The sequence below is a fragment of the Oppia nitens genome, unplaced genomic scaffold (assembly GCF_028296485.1).
Source record: "Oppia nitens isolate AA-2021 unplaced genomic scaffold, nextdenovo-longstitch-racon4-pilon3 scaffold7_pilon_pilon_pilon, whole genome shotgun sequence".
NCBI classification, from domain to species: domain Eukaryota; kingdom Metazoa; phylum Arthropoda; class Arachnida; order Sarcoptiformes; family Oppiidae; genus Oppia; species Oppia nitens.
The window spans coordinates 151,659-175,131 of NW_026533251.1; the positions used below are offsets into that span (position 1 = coordinate 151,659).

General features: G+C 32.4%; 6 protein-coding genes across 6 annotated transcripts; 3 read left to right on the forward strand and 3 right to left on the reverse strand.

The window, feature by feature from the left end:
- Positions 1–3,362: 3,362 nt before the first annotated feature.
- Positions 3,363–6,370, forward strand: LOC128963202 (acetylcholinesterase-1-like). Its single transcript, XM_054309701.1, has 5 exons — positions 3,363–3,735; positions 4,614–4,750; positions 4,816–5,548; positions 5,655–6,141; positions 6,220–6,370. Exons 1-5 carry the CDS (start codon positions 3,363–3,365, stop codon positions 6,368–6,370), a joined length of 1,881 nt encoding a protein of 626 aa, XP_054165676.1.
- Positions 6,371–6,858: 488 nt separating this feature from the next.
- LOC128963088 (dual specificity protein phosphatase MPK-4-like) lies at positions 6,859–7,952 on the reverse strand. The gene has a single exon (XM_054309557.1). The coding sequence runs from the start codon at positions 7,921–7,923 to the stop codon at positions 6,880–6,882; it is 1,044 nt and encodes a 347-aa protein (XP_054165532.1). The 5' UTR covers positions 7,924–7,952; the 3' UTR covers positions 6,859–6,879.
- A 337-nt stretch (positions 7,953–8,289) lies between these two features.
- On the reverse strand, positions 8,290–9,453 carry LOC128963203 (cholinesterase-like). The gene is made up of 4 exons (XM_054309702.1): positions 9,450–9,453; positions 9,068–9,337; positions 8,509–9,004; positions 8,290–8,440 (listed from the first exon to the last, which is right to left on the reverse strand). The coding sequence occupies exons 1-4, from the start codon at positions 9,451–9,453 to the stop codon at positions 8,290–8,292; spliced, it is 921 nt and encodes a 306-aa protein (XP_054165677.1).
- Positions 9,454–11,009: 1,556 nt separating this feature from the next.
- Positions 11,010–13,087, reverse strand: LOC128963119 (uncharacterized). The gene is made up of 2 exons (XM_054309596.1): positions 12,304–13,087; positions 11,010–12,242 (listed from the first exon to the last, which is right to left on the reverse strand). The coding sequence occupies exons 1-2, from the start codon at positions 12,999–13,001 to the stop codon at positions 11,048–11,050; spliced, it is 1,893 nt and encodes a 630-aa protein (XP_054165571.1). The 5' UTR covers positions 13,002–13,087; the 3' UTR covers positions 11,010–11,047.
- A 1,478-nt stretch (positions 13,088–14,565) lies between these two features.
- Positions 14,566–16,369, forward strand: LOC128963204 (acetylcholinesterase-like; the record flags this gene model as incomplete). Its single annotated transcript, XM_054309703.1, has 4 exons — positions 14,566–14,745; positions 14,823–15,579; positions 15,648–16,143; positions 16,205–16,369. Coding segments are annotated over 4 exons (1,584 nt in total), but the record flags the coding sequence as incomplete, so codon positions are not given.
- A 685-nt stretch (positions 16,370–17,054) lies between these two features.
- Positions 17,055–23,371, forward strand: LOC128963205 (cholinesterase 2-like). The gene is made up of 3 exons (XM_054309704.1): positions 17,055–17,707; positions 22,657–23,152; positions 23,221–23,371. The coding sequence occupies exons 1-3, from the start codon at positions 17,113–17,115 to the stop codon at positions 23,369–23,371; spliced, it is 1,242 nt and encodes a 413-aa protein (XP_054165679.1). The 5' UTR covers positions 17,055–17,112.
- The last annotated feature ends 102 nt before the right edge of the window (positions 23,372–23,473 follow it).

Genomic DNA, 23,473 nt, shown 5'->3' on the forward strand with positions numbered 1-23,473 from the left:
ATATATGCTGTATTTTATAAATAATTAGTAAAAATAACCTATCACAATTTTTTTAATTGAATATACTGCATCAATTATGAAAACAAATACTGTAGGAGTTTAATGTTCAAAAAAATGTAAAAATAATATAATATTTTGATACATTGAAAACACAAAAAAAATATAAAAATGATTTACATCTAAAAATATATAATATATATAAATTGATACAGATTTACATAATATCAACATAACTATCATCTATAAGATATACATTATGTGATAACTAAATACAACAAATATTTAATTCAAACAACTAATAAATTTTAATCATATTATTATTATCATTCGTAAATTTTTTGCTGATACATACATTAATAGCATCGGCCATATAATTACCATTGAGATCCGCGGTCATAAGCTGATCGCAAGTGGACACCAATTGATGGACAATTAGCTCAAACACAGAGTTGGTATTGTTATAACCAATTATATGACTTTTCAATGTATTACACAATTGACAAAACAATTTGATTGAATAGCTTTGCAAAACATTGTTTAAACAATCAATAGATAGCTCCAAGAGTTGACGATTGGTGTCGTTGTAGATGTTTCCGTACAACCGGATCAATGATAAGATTGATAACAACAAGTAATTGCAGACTTGACCACAATTTTCTGTATCGGTGATCGACAATAACTTTAGACATAGTTTGTTAGTTAAAGTGATTGCCGCAAGTTTTACTTCAATGTCTTTGTTGTTGTTGTGAGACATGATATATACTAAAGTTTGTGATAAATTAATTACAAGATTATCGCTAAAAATCTGAAAAAAATCTGTATTGCAATCAATCATTTCAGTGAAAAGCTTAAGTATTGCCATCACAGCATCCAACTGATGATTAGTGGTCATGGATGAGACCAGTAATGTCAACAATTGCTGACCGTATTTGTAAACCAATCGTTGTTTGATGCTGTTGTCGCCGCTGACGGCAATAGTGGTAACGCATTTGAAGGCCGCGTCGATTACTTTGGCGTCGGGACAGCGGAACAATTGAAAGACTAGAGCGAGTAGTTTGTCGGCAAAAAGAGTTTCTGGTTTAATGGCAAAAAGACTAAGAAATCGACTAAAACGGCATAACAGGTCTCGGGTCTCGTCGGTAACGTTGTCCACAAACATTGTTAGCGGTTTGTTTGAGCGCTTCAGATCCAATGTCTTGTCTCTGGAGCGCCACTTAAGAGATTCAATTCGTTGACTAATAACAGGTATGACTGACCCAATAATGTCATTATCACCGGATGTCATCTCGTAATAGGCATCCAGAAGTTGCAATGACTGGTCAACAAGCAGTGCATTTGCCGATGAAATAGTGGTAATCAATGTCTTTAGCATTTGTGATGACATTATATTTGCAATAAACTGTTTGCTTATTGAATAGTATCGGATCAGATGATCGTAGATTTTTAAGATATTTTGCTATAAAATAAAGTTTTAATTATAATTAAAAAATTAATAATTATTAGTATTTTTAGGATTATTACCTTAATTGAGATGCAAGTAATAGATCCGATCAAAGACATCAAATGATTAATGAACTCGACGTCGAAAAACTGATTGTCAACTACAAGATCACTGTTTTCGTTGTCATAGATAACAGTATCGATCAGATTTAAGACCCAATCGGTGGTTGACTTTAACAGACGAGTGTCGTTAGCTGTCTTTAGCTGACAGATAACAATCTGTTGATTTGTTGGACATCTGTAATCATTGGCTGGAATATCGCCATCGATAATATTAGTGATAATTTGATGGTAATCATCGCCATCATCATCAACATCATAGTTAGTCCAGTTGTCAACTTTAAAGCGACGTTTTTCCAGATGTCTGTATCTCATCTCCTTTTGCCACTCGAGTCGTGTCCGACACTTGACATCACTTGACTTCACTAGTTGTTGTCTATTACTTCTTGAGATAGTTGCTGATACCATCATTAACTGTATAAATATCAATCAATTGACAACAAATCAACTAAAAATATTACCGATAATTCATATTTAAAATTTAAAAATAAAATAGTTTTTTCATCAAAAGTTCAATGAAATTGTCTTTACATACCATTGAATGTGAACTTCAATGAAGAGGAAGTTTTAACAGATTGTGAATCTGAAGCAAATGATAGACCAAACAAAAAATGACAAGAAATGAGTTATATTTTTATTTGTATTTAATATATCAATAGAGAGAGTGAATGGCTTTTACTATTATTTAATTGTTAATTCATATTAACAGTATAATTGAGGACAGTATGTAAAAGCTCAGACAGCTTTGTGAGATACCAGTGCATGTGTGAGAAAAAGTTTTTCATTATTCAAAGCTGGGATTCATATGCTAATTAAATAATACTAAATACTATATATAATAAATACATTATTTTCACACACACTGTACTCTACTGTAAATTATATGCCATACAAACTATAATAAATATTGGTTATACATCTACTGTAATCCAATACTTTTATTTATTAAATAAATAAATAAAATTAAAACTTAATACTATGTGACGCCAATAGGATTTATTCATAGGTTTACTCTAATTTCAAGTCATTGTATTGCAAATTGCAATACAAAACTATACTATAGTACAGTACATTGTATAAGTTAGACATTGAATCAATTGAAAATAACATTAAAATAATAAATATAAAATACAATAAATAAATCTAATTAGTAATAAATGTCTAAAATTAAAGTCCTAACTTATGACTGTTAGCTATAACTGAATATACTTTAAATTAATATTAAAGTATAAAATGTTTGCCGATTTGAAATGAAATATTAATTATTAGTAAAATGTTTCAATTACTGTTAAATAGGAAACCATAAAAACATGAAATTAAATATTATAAAGCAACAGATTTTATAAAACATTTAGTTATTGTTTGAAACATAGCTTCAAATTAGTCTATTGTAATTTTAACTTATTAATGTCAATTAATTAAAAATAATTAAAACTAAAACATTTACACTTTAAATAGTAAATCAGATAAAATGTAATAAATAATTAAATTAAGTGTTTGGAACTTTGAATATTAAATTTATTGAAATAAAAAAATATAAGAAAAAATAAAGCTTGAGTTTAGGCCAAAAAAATAATTGCAAAAAATTGTTTATTATATATTAAAATATCCTAATAATAGTATAATTAAGTAAACTATTAATTCATGTATCAATCGCGAGATAACTTGAATCACAAATAGTATTTGAAAATATCTAATAAAATTAGTCTAAATTATATTTAAATTATTTGATGCTTTTATTTCTTTGCTATACTAAACAAAAAATATATTTTTTAATTCAATTTATTTGCAAAACCAAACTAATGACCGAGTTTTATAAATACCGTAACAATGAATGCATTTGTAATAAAATAATTAAATGTAGTGTTAATACCAACAATAGCGACGGCGACGACAACAACAATAGCGGCAACAATACAGTATATTATGTTACGGTAACCGCTGGCGGTCACCGACACAAAACTGGTGGCAACATAACATGTTCGCCGAAGACACGGCCAGGTATCGAGTGTCCCAATTGTCATCTGCAAAGAGCGGCCGATAGGGTTACCGATGATGACCAGGAAATGAAGATCTGGTGTCGCACCAGTTGGGAGACAACGAAACGCAAGATCCGCTTATATAGGTATCATATTGTGGCCAACTGTCTGAAGCCGGCATCTCAGGACCCGAGCTGTTGGCTGACCTGTTGCTGGTGTGTCTTCTGTCTGTTTCCTCGATGTTTTCAATGAGAAAAAATACGATACAAAACAAATAATTAATATTTAATTAATATTTTTTGTTTTTTGGCTAAATTTATTATATTTTATAATATTTTTTATTCAAATCTGTAATTATTATAATTTTATAGACATTAACTTTTTTTGATTGTAGTATTAATTAAAAAAACAAATCAGTATTAAGTTTAATAAAAATGTTATTTATTAGAAAATATTTTTTACATTTATATACAATATGTGACTCATATAATGTGAAAGTATATTTATCCCATAACTAAATTGATTTAAACTAATGGTGAATGAGTGGGTGTATCCTAGGTTTTGACCAATTAAATAAAACTAAAAACTTAGAAATATTATATATTAATATTTTAAAATTTAAATAATAGTCAAAGATTAAGAATATAGTAAATAAATTATTTTATCATCTTTTTTATATAACATGCGTGAAAATTATTTGTAATCTTATATACTGTAATCAATTTTAGTACTTTTAGTCATTTTTGTATATAATGTATTTAATATCTGTATTGAAAATTCATTATAAATATAGTATACTCATATAATATATCTAAACATTTACAATAGATAAATAGGTGACCTTGGTAATCAATCAATTTTATTAAAAAAATTATTGCACTTTTAATAGAATATAATAAAATAATAAACATCATTAAGTTTAAATAGAGTTAAATATTGTATATAAATTTGTAATTATTTATTTAAAAAAACTGTCAACAGCAATGTATACTTTAGTTAATTTATTTTTAGTATTTTTAATTTTAAATATCTATTATATTAATTGTATTGATATTAATACAACATCGGGTATAGTTAGAGGACTAACTTTACATATAAAAAATAGTGTATTAGAGGAAAATGTTGACCAATTTCTAGGTATACCATATGCCGTACCACCGATTGGTGAGTTAAGGTTTGCTAAACCACTGCCAATCACTACACCGGCAAAAGTAATAGTAATTCAATTAATTACTTTTTTTAAATCATGAATTAATAGTATAATTAATTATATTAGGATATAATTGATGCAACAAAAACTAAGTACTGGTGTATGCAAAGCATTAATGATAATATGCGATCAGTTTATGGCATATTTAATACTAGTGAAGATTGTCTGACATTAAACATATGGCGAAAAAACGACATGAGCTCCACATTAAAACCAGTTATGTTTTGGATACACGGCGGCGGGTTTATTGCAGGTTCAAGTTTAGCACCCATTTATAATGGATCAGTACTGGCCATCAATGATGTAGTGGTTGTCTCTGCAAACTACAGATTAGGGGTATTCGGGTTTACTTTTGGTGATCGAGAGGACGCTCCGGGAAACGTTGCTCTGTTTGACCAATTGTTAGCATTGAAATGGGTTAGAGATAACATTCATAAGTTTGGTGGCGATAGAGATAGTATCACTATATTTGGTGAAAGTGCCGGCAGTATGTCTGTATCGGCACACATCCTGTCACCGCTATCTAAGGGATTATTTAAGAGAGCTATTATGCAAAGCGGCGCACATATGTTTAATAAGGACAGGGATGTTATCACTAAAACCGATGCCATTCATTATGGAAAACAAATGGCTAAAGATTTCAAGTGCACCGATAGTGACAATTGGATACAATGTTTAAGAAAAGTCGATAAAAATGAATTGACAAAAAAGTTTCAGTTAATTACTAGAGCAGTAGTGGGCACTCAGTTTTTACCACTTTCCACGAGTCAGGCATTTAAACAAAATAAGTTTAATTCAGGTATTTATTGTTGAAAAAATATATTAATAGCTATCTATTAAATTAATTTTTATAAAATTGTTATATTTTATGACACTTTATAAACTTTTTATCACACATACTATAGAAATTGATATAATTGCTGGCATTAATCGCAATGAGGGACACACCTATTATGAGGAACAGTTCACTATTGATGTGTTTATGAAATATTTGCATAATATTGACAAAGAATTTCACGGTTTTGATCTCCAAAAAGTGGCCGACTTTTATCTGATAGGTGTCGACAAAACAAATTCAGATTCATTGAAACGATCGTTGGATGAGTTTATCGGTGATGCTCTACTCAAGTGTCCGACCTATTTGTTTGCTAAACAAGTAGCTAAACGTGTGAACATTGAACATAATAAGGCATTTTTCTATGAGCTTACATATATGAGCCAGTTTTTCGGTAAAATATCTAATTGTGAGCCCAGTCAAATTGCTATTTGTCATTTAGAGGACCTACCGTTTGTGTTTGGCCTACCATTGCTATCACCTGAACTTTATACACAACAAGACATAGTGTTCAGCAGACAAGTACAGCAATTATGGACTGATTTTGCAAAGATTGGGTATTTTATAAACTTTTTAAATAATTTTTTTTTAAATATTAAATAAAAAAATTTGGTTTATTTTACGCTAATTTTTAGTAAACCTCATCATCAATGGCCACAATTATTGACAACAAATACAACATTTAACAGTAGAGTAAAAGACTTGAATCCCATAAATAAGACTAAAATATTTGATCATCTCTTTGATAAAACTTGTGATACGTTTTGGTATAATTATTATTTATAAATAAATTTAATTCAAATTTAAAAGAAACAAAAATTTCATCACTAAACTTGTACTGAATTATAAAAAAATAATAATTAAATATTGTTATTTATTTATTAATAAAATGCATTTTATTTATTATTATCAATAATATCATACAATCTACCGATAGTACAGTACAGTATATTTTAGATAAAGTATAATAAATAAGGTTTTATAACTAAATATTATTTATTGAGTCACTTCTAAAATTATTACTACATTATTAATACTAAAATAGTTTCAATAATAATAATTTCAAATATAAGAGACATTTTGATTACATAATAAACATTTATTAAAAACAAAATTTTCAAATATTATTCAATAATGTTTTATGATTTTGTTGAACAATAATGTACTGATGAATGTATTTATTTTCAAATAAAAATTAGTACAAAAATAATGGACTAGTTTTTAAAAACAGATAATTTTGCAAAAGTAAAATAATAATAATATTAAGATAACTGATTAATAAATTTTCAAAAACTTTAGATAATTTTAAAGCAATTTTTCTCAATCATAAACTGATAGCCCGTTATGTCGGTGTGTTTGAGACAATTGCACAGTTGTTTACTACCATTACTAAGATTATAGGCGCCCAACACTTGACCACACTTTTGACAATTCAGGTGCTGATCGCCAATATTCAACGGTAACATCCATTTCTGTGGCTCGATGTAGATATTACCACAAGATTTGGCCACTTTGTCGTTGTTGTTGTTGACATAGCTGTCAATTAGCTGTAGATTTTCAATGACATGAATTTCTTGACAAATCAATTGATTGCATTTCAAGCACTGGTATTGTCGTCCAACACTAGAGGCGTCTAATTTGACAAGACTTTCGATGTAATCCCTGCGCTTGAAATACTTATCCAATTGTGTCCAATAGTGTTCAACATTACTATCGGCGAGCATACGATCGTAAACAAAGCGGCGATACCTTTTATTTTTGGCGTTTAACTGATTGCCCATCTCTTCATACAACCGGAGCTGATCTCTGAATCCAATGTTTGGTGAAATGAACGGCCGTTTAATGCGAACCATATCCAGTGCCTCAACAAATGGTTTGTCGTATTTGTTCATCAGATAGGCTGTAACTACTGTTGAACTTCGGGATATACCGGCGTGACAGTGAACCAGAACATTGTGACCATTTGTCTGTCCGTCGGCTATAACATTTCGGGTCACTTCAAAGTGTGACAGCAGATCTTCTTCGGGCATATCATTGAGTTTAATATGAAAGTACTCGATGTTTGTGTGTCTTTTCCAGTCGGGTATCGGTGTGTCTGTAATAGTCAATACTCGGCGTATCTTATGAGTGGCCAGTATCTGCTGGTCAGTGGCTGAGTGCCAATTACCAAGATATAGATGATCTTCAATTTGATGCAATGGTTCCCATGTATTGGTCGTAATATCGGTGCTCTCTTCTCTCAAACTCATGGTTTCACACTTATAGCTAATAATTTTCGTATATTTTTGAACTTTTCCTAATATTAATACATTATTTAAAAATTTAAATAAATTTATCATTATATCTACAATATTTTGTTGGTTCTGTTAAAATATAGTTGAAAACATGTTTATTGTTGTAATTACTAAACGCACGTGAAATAAATGTATTTTTTATATAACATTTTATAGTCATATCATAATATTAATTAATAATTATCTTATATCACACCTCCCGCCCATTTTTACTACAAACACAATAAAATATTAAAAATTATTGCATAATAAAAGTTAAATAAAAATCAATTATCTTATAAATAATACAATAATTTTGTTGTAAATGCAAGTAACAAATGTTTTATTAATATTAGAAAATTTATTTTATTTAAATTATAATTTATAACTTATTAATAATAAGTTATTATAAGTTATAATTGAATAGTAATTTTAAATATTATAATTTTTCCAAAAGCCATCACATGTTTGATCCAACAGATGATCAAAAGTTTTGATAATATTATTGGGACTCAAATCAAGAATATGCCAGACATTTGGTGTACTATTATTCAATAATTTCGGCCAATTCAGGTCCGCAATACTATAAAAAAATTAATATAATATTTTTTATAACTTAAATTTTAATGTATTTTTTAATAATAATTATACCCAGTCTTCGCAAAGTTTGTCCACATTATCATTACATTACTCGCAAAAAATATATCTTTTGGTAAATATATCTCAGGTGTAAGTAATGGCAAACCAAAAACAAATGCAATATCTTGTGCGTGACAAACGTTTTTTGATTTGGTATCACAACCGGAAATGTTTGAATAGTATGGACTCGCATAAGTCAACTCATAGAAGTATACATTACGGCCAGTGGTAGACAACCGTTTGGCTACTTGTTTGACAAACTGATAGGTCGGACATTTCAATACTAGATCACCTAAAAACTCCCCCAAAGCCCTTTCAATGGCCGGTATACTTGTTTTGTTCACATTTTTCATATAGAAATCGTTTACATTATTGATATTCAAATTGTGAATCAATTCATTAAAGAAATTAGCAAACAATTTGAAGCTATCGTAAGTGATATTAACTCCAAGTTTTTCAAACGGTATTTGTCCCTCATCTTTAGTAATGCCACCAATTAAATCAATGTCTATATAATTATAATTATTTAAATAAATAAATATTAAATATTAATGTTTTTATGGCTTCAAACCTGAGTTAAATAAGTTGTGTTCAAATGCTTGACGTTGTGGTAAAAACTCGGTGCCAACCACTGGAAATGTTAAACCAAATGGAGCTAACATTTTAACCAAAAGGTTTGCATCAACTTTCCTCAAACATTGGATCCAATCATGAGTTAAACTACAATTAAAATTTGTGGCAATTTTCTTGGCATTATTTAATGCTTCAGTTTTGTTGAGCGGATCCCTGTCTTTGTTATACATATGCGCACCGCTTTGCATAATAGCTCTTTTGAATAGACCTTTAGATAGCGGTGACAGTATGTGTGCCGATACAGACCAACTACCGGCCGATTCACCAAATATAGTGATCTGATCCTTATCTCCACCAAACTTATGTATGTTATCTCTAACCCATTTCAGTGCTAATAGTTGATCATGAAAGCCAACATTTCCCGGAGTTGTTTTTGTTTAAATTTTTTCAATGATTTATGTTTTTCCACTCTAACAGTAATTTATATACAGATATTTAATAATTTATAAATGTCAAATATATTTATAATTTTAGTAAATAGATTAATTTTCTTTATATTCTAATAAATATTTATGTTATCAATTAGTACTTAATTGTACTAAATACTATATATTATAAAGTTTTTATTATAATAAAACAATTGTAAAAAAATAAGATTAATTCGTATTAAATATGAATTGATAATCTTTAAATGTCAACATAATTATTATTTATCATTTGATAAATTATTGTATTTTTTATGATCAATGTTTAATAAATTATATAAAAAGTTATAATTTTTTATGTAATAAATTTTTTTTAATTATTTAATAAACAATTATTATTGAAATTTTTTTATATTATTTATAACTTATATTTTTTTGTAATTTTTGTTTAAGAATTCTATAAAGATTTTAATTAAATAAAAATTTTCCCGGTAATTATATTTTTCAAAAATTATTGTACTGTAAATACACAATTATCTTAAAGTATTTAAATTATAACAACATTACCAAACATTATTATTAATCTATAATTTTTATTTTTTTAAATTAATTTTATCGTTTTTAATGATTAATGATTTAAAAAAAAATAAGTTCAAATAATAACAAATTAGTTTTTTACTAATGTTTTGTTTTTCTATAAAGTTTGGTTCAAATAAGTAAAATATTTGTCAAAATCTAATTTAGTGATAAAAAGTGATTTTTAAATAAATTTATTCAATATATTGTATAGTCTGTGAGTTTTAAAAAAATTTTATTTAAAGTCATATGAAATAATTTAGTATAAAAAATATGTTAAACATTCAAAAACACAATATAGACAACAAAATTAAGAATGTAATGATTATAATGATACAATAAAAAAATTAACATAAAAATGTTTGTAATAAATCCAAAATCAAATCAAATTAAACCATTTTTCATATTTAAAAAAAATCAAAATTAAATCTTCATTTTAATACTATTTAGTTACCGGAAAAATTAAAATATTAACCAATAAATTATCGTATACTAAATATACAAATTCAAGCAAAACATGCTAAACAAATATTATCATATAATTATAATATAAAATTGAATTATATTATAATTAGAAAAATAAAAAATTCCGGTAATAACTTATCATTAAAAAATGAATATTAAAATCAAAAAATGCAAAAATGTGGTATAAATACCGGTAATGAAAAAATGAAAAAATAAATAAATAGTATAATAAAATTATAACCACAAATTTAAACAATTATTATCATAATCAAAATTACAATTACCGCACTATACTTATAGTAATAATCTATTACAATATACCGATAATTATATATAAATGTATATATAAATAGAATAATTCAGATAAATTTATAACATTATTTATAATTTAAAATATATATATATAATCAAAATGCAATGATAAATGTATTAATAATCTAATAGTTTTCTAACTAAATAATCTCAATAAAACCGGTATATAATTTAGATATTACCGTAAATCAAACAATTGATTAATTGCGACAATATTTTGATCGGTGAGTTATTAGATCAGATCTGCGATAAAAATTTTTGCCACACATTTCGCATTGGTATGGAATGGGCTCCAAATGATCATTACGTCTGTGTCGTCTAAGAGTGGCCGCACACATGTAGACGCGCGGACAGTCTTCATCGGTACACTTATAGCGCTTACGGAAACCGTGTTTCTCCTCAATGTGTCGGACAATGTCGACTTCATTTGCATAGAATAGTGGACACCATTGACATTGATAATGGCTATACTTTTTGTGGTTTCTCAGCTTAACATACGATGCAAATCGTTGGTTACAAAAATCGTAATCACATTTAAATGGCAGTTCGTTTGCTTCGTCTATATGTTGGTCGTAGTCTTCACCAGTATTAGCCAACATTGCTTTTGTATCGTCTGTTTTGGCGGTCAAAAACTTTTGGCGATCAAGATTTTGAGAAAAATTGATTAATAATTGTGCGCCCAAATAGATGGATGACATTGACTGTCGACGATCAAGGGTTTCGGTAATATTAGTAGAGAATGTATTAGCCATTTCCGATGATAAGTCGGTATTATTGACTTCGGTATCATTAATACCCGAATCGGACACACCTGAATCAGTAATACCTGAATCGGACGCACCAGAATCAGAAATACCCGAATCGGAAGCACTTGAATCAGTAATACCCGAATCGGACGCACTTGAATCAGTAATACCCGAATCGGACGCACCTGAATCAGTAATACCCGTATCGGAAGCACCTGAATCAGTAATACCCGAATCGGACGCACCTGAATCAGTAATACCCGAATCGGACGCACCTGAATCAGTAATACCCGTATCGGAAGCACCTGAATCAGTAATACCCGTATCGGAAGCACCTGAATCAGTAATACCCGAATCGGACGCACCTGAATCAGTATTACCCGAATCGGAACTTGCGATCTCATTACTACTACTACTATCATTCATAATGTTATAATCCATTGCCACCAATAATGGCATTTCTGGCTCTTGTTCATCAATATGAAGTGCTTCACTGTTCATAGGCTGTGATGGACTTGTAATCGTTTGCTGCGGCGGTGATGGTGTTGGTGATGGTGTTGGTGTTGGTGTTGGTGTTGGTGTTGGTGTTTGTGTTGGTACCGCAGTATTGTCTACTGGTTGTGATTCTATCCTATTTAGTGATGATGTGCTGAAACGGGATAACAATTAATACAAATGTCAAATAACAACAAATAATAAGATATACTTACAGTGGCGGCAGTGATGGCAATGATTGGTTGTCATCGTTATCATTGCTGATCGTCGACGTTATCGTTGTCACCAAACGGCCAGTACTGGTCGTAGTAGTGCTGCTAACAGAACGATTGGATGTACTGTTAGAACCAACCGATTGGCGGCGGCGGCGACTATCAGTCAAGTCCGTATCGCTGTCATTGTCGTCATCGCTGTCCACTATAGTGACGACTACATCTTTGTTGTTATTGCAATAGACATCGAGATTTTGACGGTCAATCATTGAATTCAAAATCAACTGTTGATCGCCGCCGCCGCCAATTCTACTGCCGAAGTCATAACCGGGAAATTCACGTTTGATTTCCTCTTTAATTTCCCGTTTAATTTCTTGTTTGATTTCCCGTTTGATAAACGGCTTGAAGTCCATCGGTTTAGCGGTCAGTTTGGGCCGAACGTCAATTTGTTCCAACGGACGGATAACATCGGTAATCAACGAGTTGTCCCTCAACTGGGCGTCACTAATAAACAGGTCCACATCTTCGGCAAAAATAGGATTTTCGGCGGCCAAACATCGCTTCAATTGAAGGACAGTTGTCACGTGAGCTGGTATTGGAAACCGATAGTTAGGCAGCGGTCGGATGGACTTCAATGAAACGATTATACATTTCATTGCCGACAATGATGTGGTCATTGATGTCGAAGATAGTGAAGACATTGTCTCTCACTTATCATATGATAATCAATTCAATCAATTGATTGTATGAATGAATGAATGACTAATAAATTGATTAAACAATGAAATAAAATGTTTTATTTTTTTGTAGACATTTATTATGCAAATTACGTACAAAAGTTTTTTTTGTGACAAAAGTTTTTAACAAATTATATGTCAATTATTGTATAGTTTTTTTTGTATTGTGAACCACAATAAAAACCAATTAATTTAAATAAATAAATAATTGTAAATATATTTTTTCAAAATATTAATAATTATAATTTTTTTTTAAAAAAAAGACTCATAAAAAATATTAATTATTTTTTTTGTATGTGCTATTAATATTTTTATATAAAAATAATTAGTTAATAATTATAAAAAATTATTATAAATAACTGTCAAAATATACTGTAATGTTATTTATGTTTTAAAAATTATGTTTTCTTTGTTTGTTTGAATGATTAATTGAAAACTATTATTAAACTATATTATAGTTTACTGTATTATACAGTAGTATACATTGCAATAGTCATTGAAAGTTCAAGTTATTAGTCAATCATTTAAATAAACTTATTTTTGATTACAAATTACTGTATAATATATTATACTGTATTTCATATAATTTTATATAAATTAGTAGACATTAGAGCTCTGAAATTAAATTTATTATTAGTAACTAAACCGAAACCGAAATCTAATTTATGCGCAAAATTCAATTTTACCGGACTTTACTATACTATTAATATACCGTATTATACACTTAATTAGCATTGAAAAGTTACTTAAAATAAAAATTATTTATATGAAAAATCTTAGGGGGGCTAAACTGGCTTACTCCCTACCTACCTCCCCTTCCAAATAAAAAACGCAACCCTGGATAAGTTATATTTCAAAAATAATTATTGTTAACTTTTAGTGTAGTAATAAATAATCAATAGCTATCAATTTATTTATTAAAAACATATTAATAAATTATTTATATATCATATATGAGCTCACATATTTATTATACAGTATATATATATTAGTAAATCTATAAATAATTTTACAAATTAAAATATTTTGTTTTATTATTACATTTTATAAAAAAATAAATAATCAAGGTTATTAAGTACATTTAGTTTATCAATTATACAATGATTTCTATTCAAACTAATCAATATATAATAAATGTAAAATAAATCTCAAAATTTCTAAATAAACTGATAGTAAAGTCAAATAAGTCAGATTAAAACTGGTGAACAAATAACTATTGAGCACAGGTAGTCAATGTAGTGTCTGTCCTCATATCGCACTCAACAAAGTTATTATCGTTGAACAGCTTTTCAATTATTATTAATATATAATTTATATAAGAAATAAATATTAAAAAAATCTCTTTTTTATATAAAATACATTAGTTATCAAAAATAAGAAATGTAATTATTAATAATGAAGACCTATATAATTACAAATTATTTTTAAATATTACAGTATATTATTATTATTATAAAATAGTAAATATTATTTAAAAATGAATATAAAGTTATTGTTAATATTTTTAAATACTTTAATATTAAATTTATTTACTGCCGATTGCATTGATGTCAACACAACATCCGGTGTTGTTAGAGGACAGACATTACAAGTCAAGAATCTGATATTAGATGTAATAGTCGATGAATTTTTGGGTATACCGTATGCCATACCACCCATCGGTAATCTAAGATTTGCAAAACCACAACCTATTACAACAAAATTTAAAGTATATTTTGTTCAATAATTTATAACATTATAAGTTATTTATTTAATTATAAAATCATAATAATTATAAATTTTTAGGATATCATTGATGCAACAAAACCTAAGTCATGGTGTATGCAATTGATAACATCAGTGCATACTATGAATGAACAAAAAGATTTAAATGAAAATTGTTTGTATTTAAACATATGGTCTCCTAAACTAAACACCAACACCACTAACAACAACACAAATAAATTAAAACCAGTCATGTTTTGGATACATGGAGGAGGTCTTACTGTTGGATCAATTTTTCAAAACGAGTTCAATGGTACAGCACTGGCCTCTAATGATGTAGTGGTGGTCACTACTAGTTATAGACTCGGAATATTTGGTTATTTATTTGGTGATCGAGAGGACGCTCCGGGAAATACCGGCTTTTATGACCAGTTATTAGCATTGAAATGGGTTAGAGATAACATACATAAGTTTGGTGGAGATAAGGACCAGATCACTATATTTGGTGAATCGGCCGGTAGTTGGTCTGTATCGGCACACATACTGTCACCGCTATCTAAAGGTCTATTCAAAAGAGCAATTATGCAAAGCGGTGCGCATATGTATAACAAGGACAGGGATCCGCTCAACAAAACTGAAGCCTTAAATAATGCCAAAAAGTTGGCCAAAATTTTTAATTGTAGTTTAACTGATGATTGGATACAATGTTTGAGAGAAGTTGATGCAAACATTTTGGTGAAACTATTGCCGCTTTTTGATGTAACTTATCCAGTGATTGGCACTCAGTTTTTACCTCTTATTGCACGTCAAGCATTTGAACACAACTTATTTAATACAGGTTTTTTGAGTTTTACATCAAAAAAAATTATTTAAATTATTAATAAATATTGTATTAATTATTGATAGACATTGATCTGATTGGTGGCATTACTAAAGATGAGGGACAAATGAATTTTGATTCATTAGGACTTAATATTACTTACGATAGATTCAAATTGAATGTTAAGATAATGGATAATATGTTTCACAATTTAAATGTCGATAATATAACCGATTTTTATCTGAAAAATGTTAACAAAACGAGTCAACCGGCTGTTCGTCGAGCGTTTGGAGAGTTTGTCGGCGATCTCTTTCTCAAGTGTCCGACCTATCATTTTAGCAAACAAGTAGCCAAACGGTTGTCCACTACTGGTCGTAATGTATACTTTTATGAGTTGACTTATGGAAGTCCATACTTTTCAAACGTCACCGGTTGTGATACCAAATCAAAAAATGTCTGCCATTCCTTAGACATTGCATTTGTATTTGGTTTGCCATTACTTACACCTGAACTATATTTACCAAAAGATATATTTTTTGCGAGTGAAGTGATGAAAATGTGGACAACTTTTGCTAAGACTGGGTATAATTAAGACATTAATTAATAATTTTTAAAACTTTATAATTTTCTTTTTAATTATTAGTACTATAGATAACAATTGGCCCAAACTGTGGACTGATAGCACACCTAATGTATGGCATATCCGTGATTTAAATCCCAATAATATGACCAAAACATTTGACCATCTTTTTGATCAAACATGTGATGGCATTTGGAAAAACTATTTTAATTAATTTTTACATTTTATAATCAAAATATGTTTTTAATATTTTAGGACAAATAAAATAATAAAAAATTGCAAAAATTACTTTTAATAATAATACAACTATTATGTTATTAGAAAATAATAATAGCATTACAGTTAATAAAAATTGATAAATTCCACTAATTATTATCTTTTTAGTGCAATAATATCAAAAGTATTTTAGTTATCTTTAAAGTAAAATATTTTTTTAGCATTTTCTACAACTACTTATAGTAGATTAAAATACTTGAAGTAATTTTACTTAAATCATAAAAATATAAATTTATAATATTTGAAATTAATAATATGATTCTGCAAAAAGTTTTCATTATTATATTTTTATTAAAAATTAATCAATTTTTGGTCGATTGCATTGAAATCAACACTACATCAGGTATTATTAGAGGACAGACATTACATGTCAAAAATCTGGTATTAGACGTAACTGTTAATCAATATCTGGGTATACCGTATGCCATACCACCCATCGGTAGTCTAAGGTTTGCAAAATCACAACCTATTAAAACTCAATATAAGGTATATTAGAAACTCTAAAAAAAAAGTTTTTAAAATGTAAATTAAAGTATATTTGTTAGGATGTTATCGATGCGACACAATTCAAGAGCTCATGCATTCAAAAACCATTTGATAATCTTTATACTCGTAATCTAACATTAAGTGAAAACTGTTTGTATCTAAACATATGGTCTCCAAAGCAAAACACCTTAAATGAGTTGAAAACAGTTATGTTTTGGATACACGGCGGGGGTTTTGATTACGGATCCATTTTTGTACCCGAATTTAATGGCACAGCACTGGCATCTAATGATGTAGTAGTGGTCACAGTTAACTATAGACTTAATATAATGGGCTTTTTGTTTGGTGATCGTGTTGACGCTCCGGGAAATGTTGGTCTCTATGATCAACTATTAGCATTGAAATGGGTTAGAGATAACATATATAAGTTTGGTGGAGATAAAGATCAAATAACTATTTTTGGTGAATCAGCCGGCAGTTGGTCAGTGTCAGCACATATACTGTCACCGCTATCTAAAGGCCTATTCAAGAGAGCTATTATGCAAAGCTGTGCGCATATGTATAACAAAGACAGGGATCCGGTAAACAAAACCGAAGGACTAAATTTTGCAACAAAATTGGCCAAAAATTTTAATTGTAGTATAAATGATGATTGGCTACAATGTTTGCAAAAAGTTAACGCAACAGAGTTGGTCAACAAAATGTTTGCCATCAGAGATATAACAGTTACTTATCCAGTGGTTGGCACCGAGTTTTTACCACTCACTGCACGTCAAGCATTTGAACACAACTTATTTAATTCAGGTATTCATACAATCTATTTATATGATATTGTGTCGCTATGCGCCACTACATATCAACAATGGCGCCCACAGGTGCGCAATGCGCTTAACAGCACCTGTAGCTGATATACAGCACTCAGTATGCGCTGAGACTAGTATGCGAATAGTCGTATAATTTGAATAATAAAAATTGTTTTTTGCTTAACACGTGTTTTATCTATAAATACTTTACCGCCGATTCCCCGATATTTGAGTTGACCACCTCTCGCTATGCGATAGTCAACTCAATTGGCGCAGTCGCCGAGATCGAATTTACGCTAAAATCCACCGATTTTAATACCCCGTTTTAACCGCTTTTACGACTAATCGTTTGAATGAAAAATTCAACGGTTTTTTAGACGCCTTTATTTTAACGACTTTTTTTAACCGACATTTGCGACGATTTCAAGAGCTTATTAAGAAGCGAAAAGACCGAAGAAGGTACCGATATGTCTCTCCGATCCGGTAATACTTATAGGGCAACCCTGCCGCCCACCGACGCCGAAGATATTACCGAAGATATTCCCGAAGATAATGCAGAAGCCATAACGACATTAGCCGATGATATCGAAGCGATAACTCAAGGTATAACCGCCGACATGGATCTCAATGAGTTGGCCGAACGAATGGCCACATTGACTACCGCTGCCCGCGCCGCTGCGGCAGCCCGCGAACAAGCCATTCAAGATGGACGCGACGCCAGACGGTTGGTGAAAGCGAATACAACTGCGAAGAATCGTTTAGAAATTACCGAAAAACGTGTCGATAAGCAACAATGTGCGCCTCATATCGCTAAGACATCTTCGAAAATGTGCGAATCGTTTAGTGGCGATAAATCGATAGTACCGATAGACGAATGGATCGACGGATTCAATTCATTAGTTTACGATTTTACCGATAGCGAGAAACTGACGTCATTGGCCAAACACGTAACCGGCGAGGCATACAGTTGGTACTGCCGCGAGGTCGCCCGTAAACGACCAGACATCACGTGGGACACGTGTCGAACGAAAATGATCGCCCGTTTCGGCCGTATGGTAGGCCACGGGATTGTAGAAGCATCTGACCGACGACTCCGAGGAAACGAAAGCGTATTGTCATATTATACGGATATGCGTCGACTTCTGGATGAAGCCGAAGCTACGGACAAACAAGCAGTCGGGCTACTCACGAAGGGTATGCCCGACTGGTACAAACCACATCTGGCTGCCCAGAAGCCGAAGACTCCCGAAGATTGGTTTGGGATCGCCGTAGCGATTGAAGAAACACGAAAAAGACTTCGATATCCCGGAGTCCATGCGATGGAAGACAGCGACGAAAAGGGAAACAGATTCGATTGGAAGAACAAACGAAACGGTGGAGACAAACCTAATCTTCCGTGTCCTCGATGTAAGCGATTTGGAGCCACCGAATACCACTGGATGCGCCTCTGCCACCGTCCAGACACTAGACAACCGTCTACTCCTCGACCCGTATCTGGAACTGCTTCAACACCGGCTGTTAACGCTATAGTAGTTAATGACAATCGATATTACGGTGTGTGGATAAACGATAAACAGGTGAATGCGTTTATGGACCACGGCTCGGAATTGACGGTCCTTTCAAAGAAAATTTCCGATAATTTGCGATTACGGCCCGACGGAAGAGGTATTAAAGTGAAAACGGTGGCCGGTTTCAAGACAACACTCGGTGAGGTCCGTGTCGACATCACTCTTGACGGTCGAACGGAAAGAGTGTCTATGCAAGTGATGGACGACATCTCGTATGATGCTATCGTTGGCATCGATATCGCCGATATGGAGACGAAAGTGCGATTAAAAGATCAACGAAAGGTCGACAGTTATGCTATCAAAGTCATTAAAGAAGTATCGATGGCTTTGATGACCGTAGTTGGTGCTGTTGAAGAACCGACGGATCCGTTGCTCAATGATTACGATGTTTTTGCTCGACACGACAAGGATGTCGGTCGCGTTCGGAACGTTAAACACGTCATACGATTGAAAGCCGATGCCGTTCCTATAGTTCAACGCCATTTCCGAGTATCTGCCGAACGGGAAAAGCTGATGAGAAAGGAGACCGACGGTCTGTTAGCCAAAGGGCTCATCCGACCATCGCGTTCTCCCTGGGCATCACCACTATTCCTGATTGGTAAAAAAGACGGTAGCTATCGAAGTGTAATTGATTACCGAAAAGTCAACGCTCAAACCGTCAGTGAACGCACACCACTACCGATAATACGTGATTTGATCGACAAATTGGCCGGATCAACGGTATTCACCACCTTAGATGTAGCGCACGGCTACTGGCAAATACCGATTGCCGAAGAATCAATGGAAGTGACCGCCTTTGTGACCCCGTACGGCCAATTCGAATGGACAGTTCTCGCGATGGGACTTACCAACGCATGTTCGGTGTTTCAACGAGAGATACGTAAAATACTTAACGAATTGGTCGGCAATGGTGTCGAGTGTTATCTGGACGACATTCTAGTCCACTCCCGCGATAAGGAAAGTCATCGCCATCTGCTCCGAAAAGTTTTCGAAAGATTAGTCAACGAAGGAATTCGATTGCGTCGAGAAAAATGTCGATTTTTTGCCGAATCTGTCGAATTCCTGGGACACGTAGTTTCCGCTGCTAGTGTGCAGCCGTCGTCTAAGAAAGTAAAGGCTGTACGTGAGTTCCCTACACCGAAGTCAACGAAACAAATACAAGAATTCGTAGGACTCGTGAATTTTTATCGTCAGTTTGTCGAAGGTTTCTCTAAGATAGCCAAACCACTCATCGATTTGACCAGAAAAGACGTTTCGTTTGGTTGGACTGACCTACAGCAACGCGCCTTCGATGGGCTTAAAAATGCGCTTTGCGCTGCACCGGTACTCCGTATATATGATCCGAAGTTACCGATGATTCTACAGACGGACGGTTCAACTGTTGGTTTAGAAGACGTACTGTCACAGCGTGAAACCGATGGTACCGTAAAACCGATAGCGTATTGGTCACAAAAGTTGAACGACGCCGAAACCTGATACTCTTCCGCCGAATTGGAATGCCTAGCCGTTGTCCGATCAGTCGAACATTTCAACATATATTTAGATGGCGTCCACTTCGATATATACTCTGATTGCGCGGCCTTAAAGTGGTTGTTTGGTGTGGCCAACCCATCAAGCCGTTTGTTCCGGTGGTCAGTACGACTGGGCGTATATAACTATACCGTTCATCATCGCCCGGGCAAAGAAAATCTGACCGCTGACGCGTTCTCCCGAAATCCCATAGTGATGGCCATCGAATTGGACCGATTCGCCGCTAAACAACACGAGATAAAAGCGTATAATATTCGTAAACCGAAAATAATCGATGGACTCGTAAACGTTACCTATCGTGGTGTCACCAAACTGGTCGTCCCCTCCTCGATGGTTAACGATGTCTTAATCGAGTTCCACGATGGTTTAAATCATCCCGGAATCGCTAAAACGTTGAAGGCGATATCGTCTAAACATTGGTGGCCGACGATAGGTACTGATGTCGCCGCATATGTCCGAAGTTGTCACCCGTGCCAGTTGGTTAAGCCGCCGAATGAGACGACACACGGTACTAGTCGTCCTATACCGACACCCGACAAACCGAATCAGCTCTGGTCGTTAGATACTATCGTAATTGGATCCGCCGCAAGAAGTACCGCCGCTCAGTATATAATCGTTTTGGTCGATAACCATTCGCGATATACTTGGGCTGCGGCTGTTAAACGCAATTCGACCGAAGCCGCCATTAATCTAATAAGTCGACTGTTCGATAGCGTTGGTCGACCGAAGGCAATATTAAGCGATAATGGTTCGTCATTTACGGCTAAACGTTTTCGTAATTATCTACACGAACGTGGGGTTCGGCACCTCCTCACGCCTCCCTATCATCCGCAAGGAAACGGTGTGGTCGAAAAAACTAACGATGCGATCGCTAAAGGTATGCGGATGGCGTTAATCGATCGGCCGACAGTCCGTTGGTCGACAGTATTGGCCGATGTATTGATCGCCCATAACGATCAAATTTATGGTATAACGGGATACCCGCCAAGATATCTACATTTTGGTATCGTTGCCGATGGACACGCCGTCCCGCTAGTAGGACTAGAAGAAGCCCGAAGACTGGGTACCGAACGATCCAGGCGTTCACAAGATCTACGAAAAGAAAGACACGATGAAAGACATCAGCGATCAGATCTACGCGTTGGTGATATAGTTAAGTACCGTTTGCCCGGCAATCACCCGTCGTGTAATAAATTGACGCCTTATTATGTCGGCCCGTGCCGTATATCTGACCAAATCGGACCCGAAACCTACCGTATAGACCAACTAGACGTGAAAGACGGGACAATCGTTAAAACTTTGGTATCGCATTCCTCGAACTTATTGCGGTATAACTTACGAAAAGATTGCGTATTCATCGATAAACCCGACGGTAACATCCAAAACACGACACGTGAACCGATAGTCGTCCCTAAGATTGACATTATTCGCGTGACTCGAGATAACGGAAAATACGAAGAAAACGACTACAATTTCACGAAAACACCGATGTCTATCACAGCCGATGAGTTTGGATATATCCCGTATCGCCGGTCCTGTCCGGTGGCGAGTGTGTCGCTATGCGCCACTACATATCAACAATGGCGCCCACAGGTGCGCAATGCGCTTAACAGCACCTGTAGCTGATATACAGCACTCAGTATGCGCTGAGACTAGTATGCGAATAGTCGTATAATTTGAATAATAAAAATTGTTTTTTGCTTAACACGTGTTTTATCTATAATTACTTTACCGCCGATTCCCCGATATTTGAGTTGACCACCTCTCGCTATGCGATAGTCAACTCAATATACTTATAATTAAAATCTATTATTAATCTAATTTACTGTAATTTTTGTTTAAACAAATATAGACATTGATCTAATGGCTGGTATTAACAAATATGAGGGACAGTATAATTTTGATGAGATGGGCATTCATATCACTTATGAAACATTTGCAAATAATATAAAACTATTTGATCGTGAAGTACATAATTTGAATACAACTGAGATAACAGAGTTTTATCTGAAATCAGTTAACAAATCGAGTCGACCGGAAGTCAGGCACGCATTCGGCGAGTTTATGGGCGATCTCTTAATCAAATGTCCAACCTTTCAATTTGCCAAACAAGTGGCCAAACCATTGTCCAACACTAGCCGTAATGTATACTTCTATGAACTTTCATACGTCAGTCAGTACTTCGCGGATCTATTAAAATGTGATACAAAATCCAAGTATGTCTGTCATGCCATGGATTTGACATTTGTTTTTGGTTTGCCATTACTTACACCTGAGATATATTTACCAAAAGATATATTTTTTGCTAATAATATAATGAAAATGTGGACAAATTTTGCTAAGACTGGGTATAATTAAGACAGTAATAAATAAATATTTAAAAAAAATTATTTATTTTTTTCTGTTTGATTATTAGTACTATTGATAACAATTGGCCAAAACTATGGAATGATAGCACACCTAATGTATGGCATATTCATGATTTGAATTCAAATAATGAGACCAAAACTTTTGATCATCTTTTTGACAAAACATGCGATGAATTTTGGAAAAACTATTTTATTTAAATAATTGAATTATTTATTACTTAAATGCAATGCAAAATCATTTATAGGCAAATTAAAGTAAATAATATTTTTAAATATAATATTAACTTAATTAATAAAGAT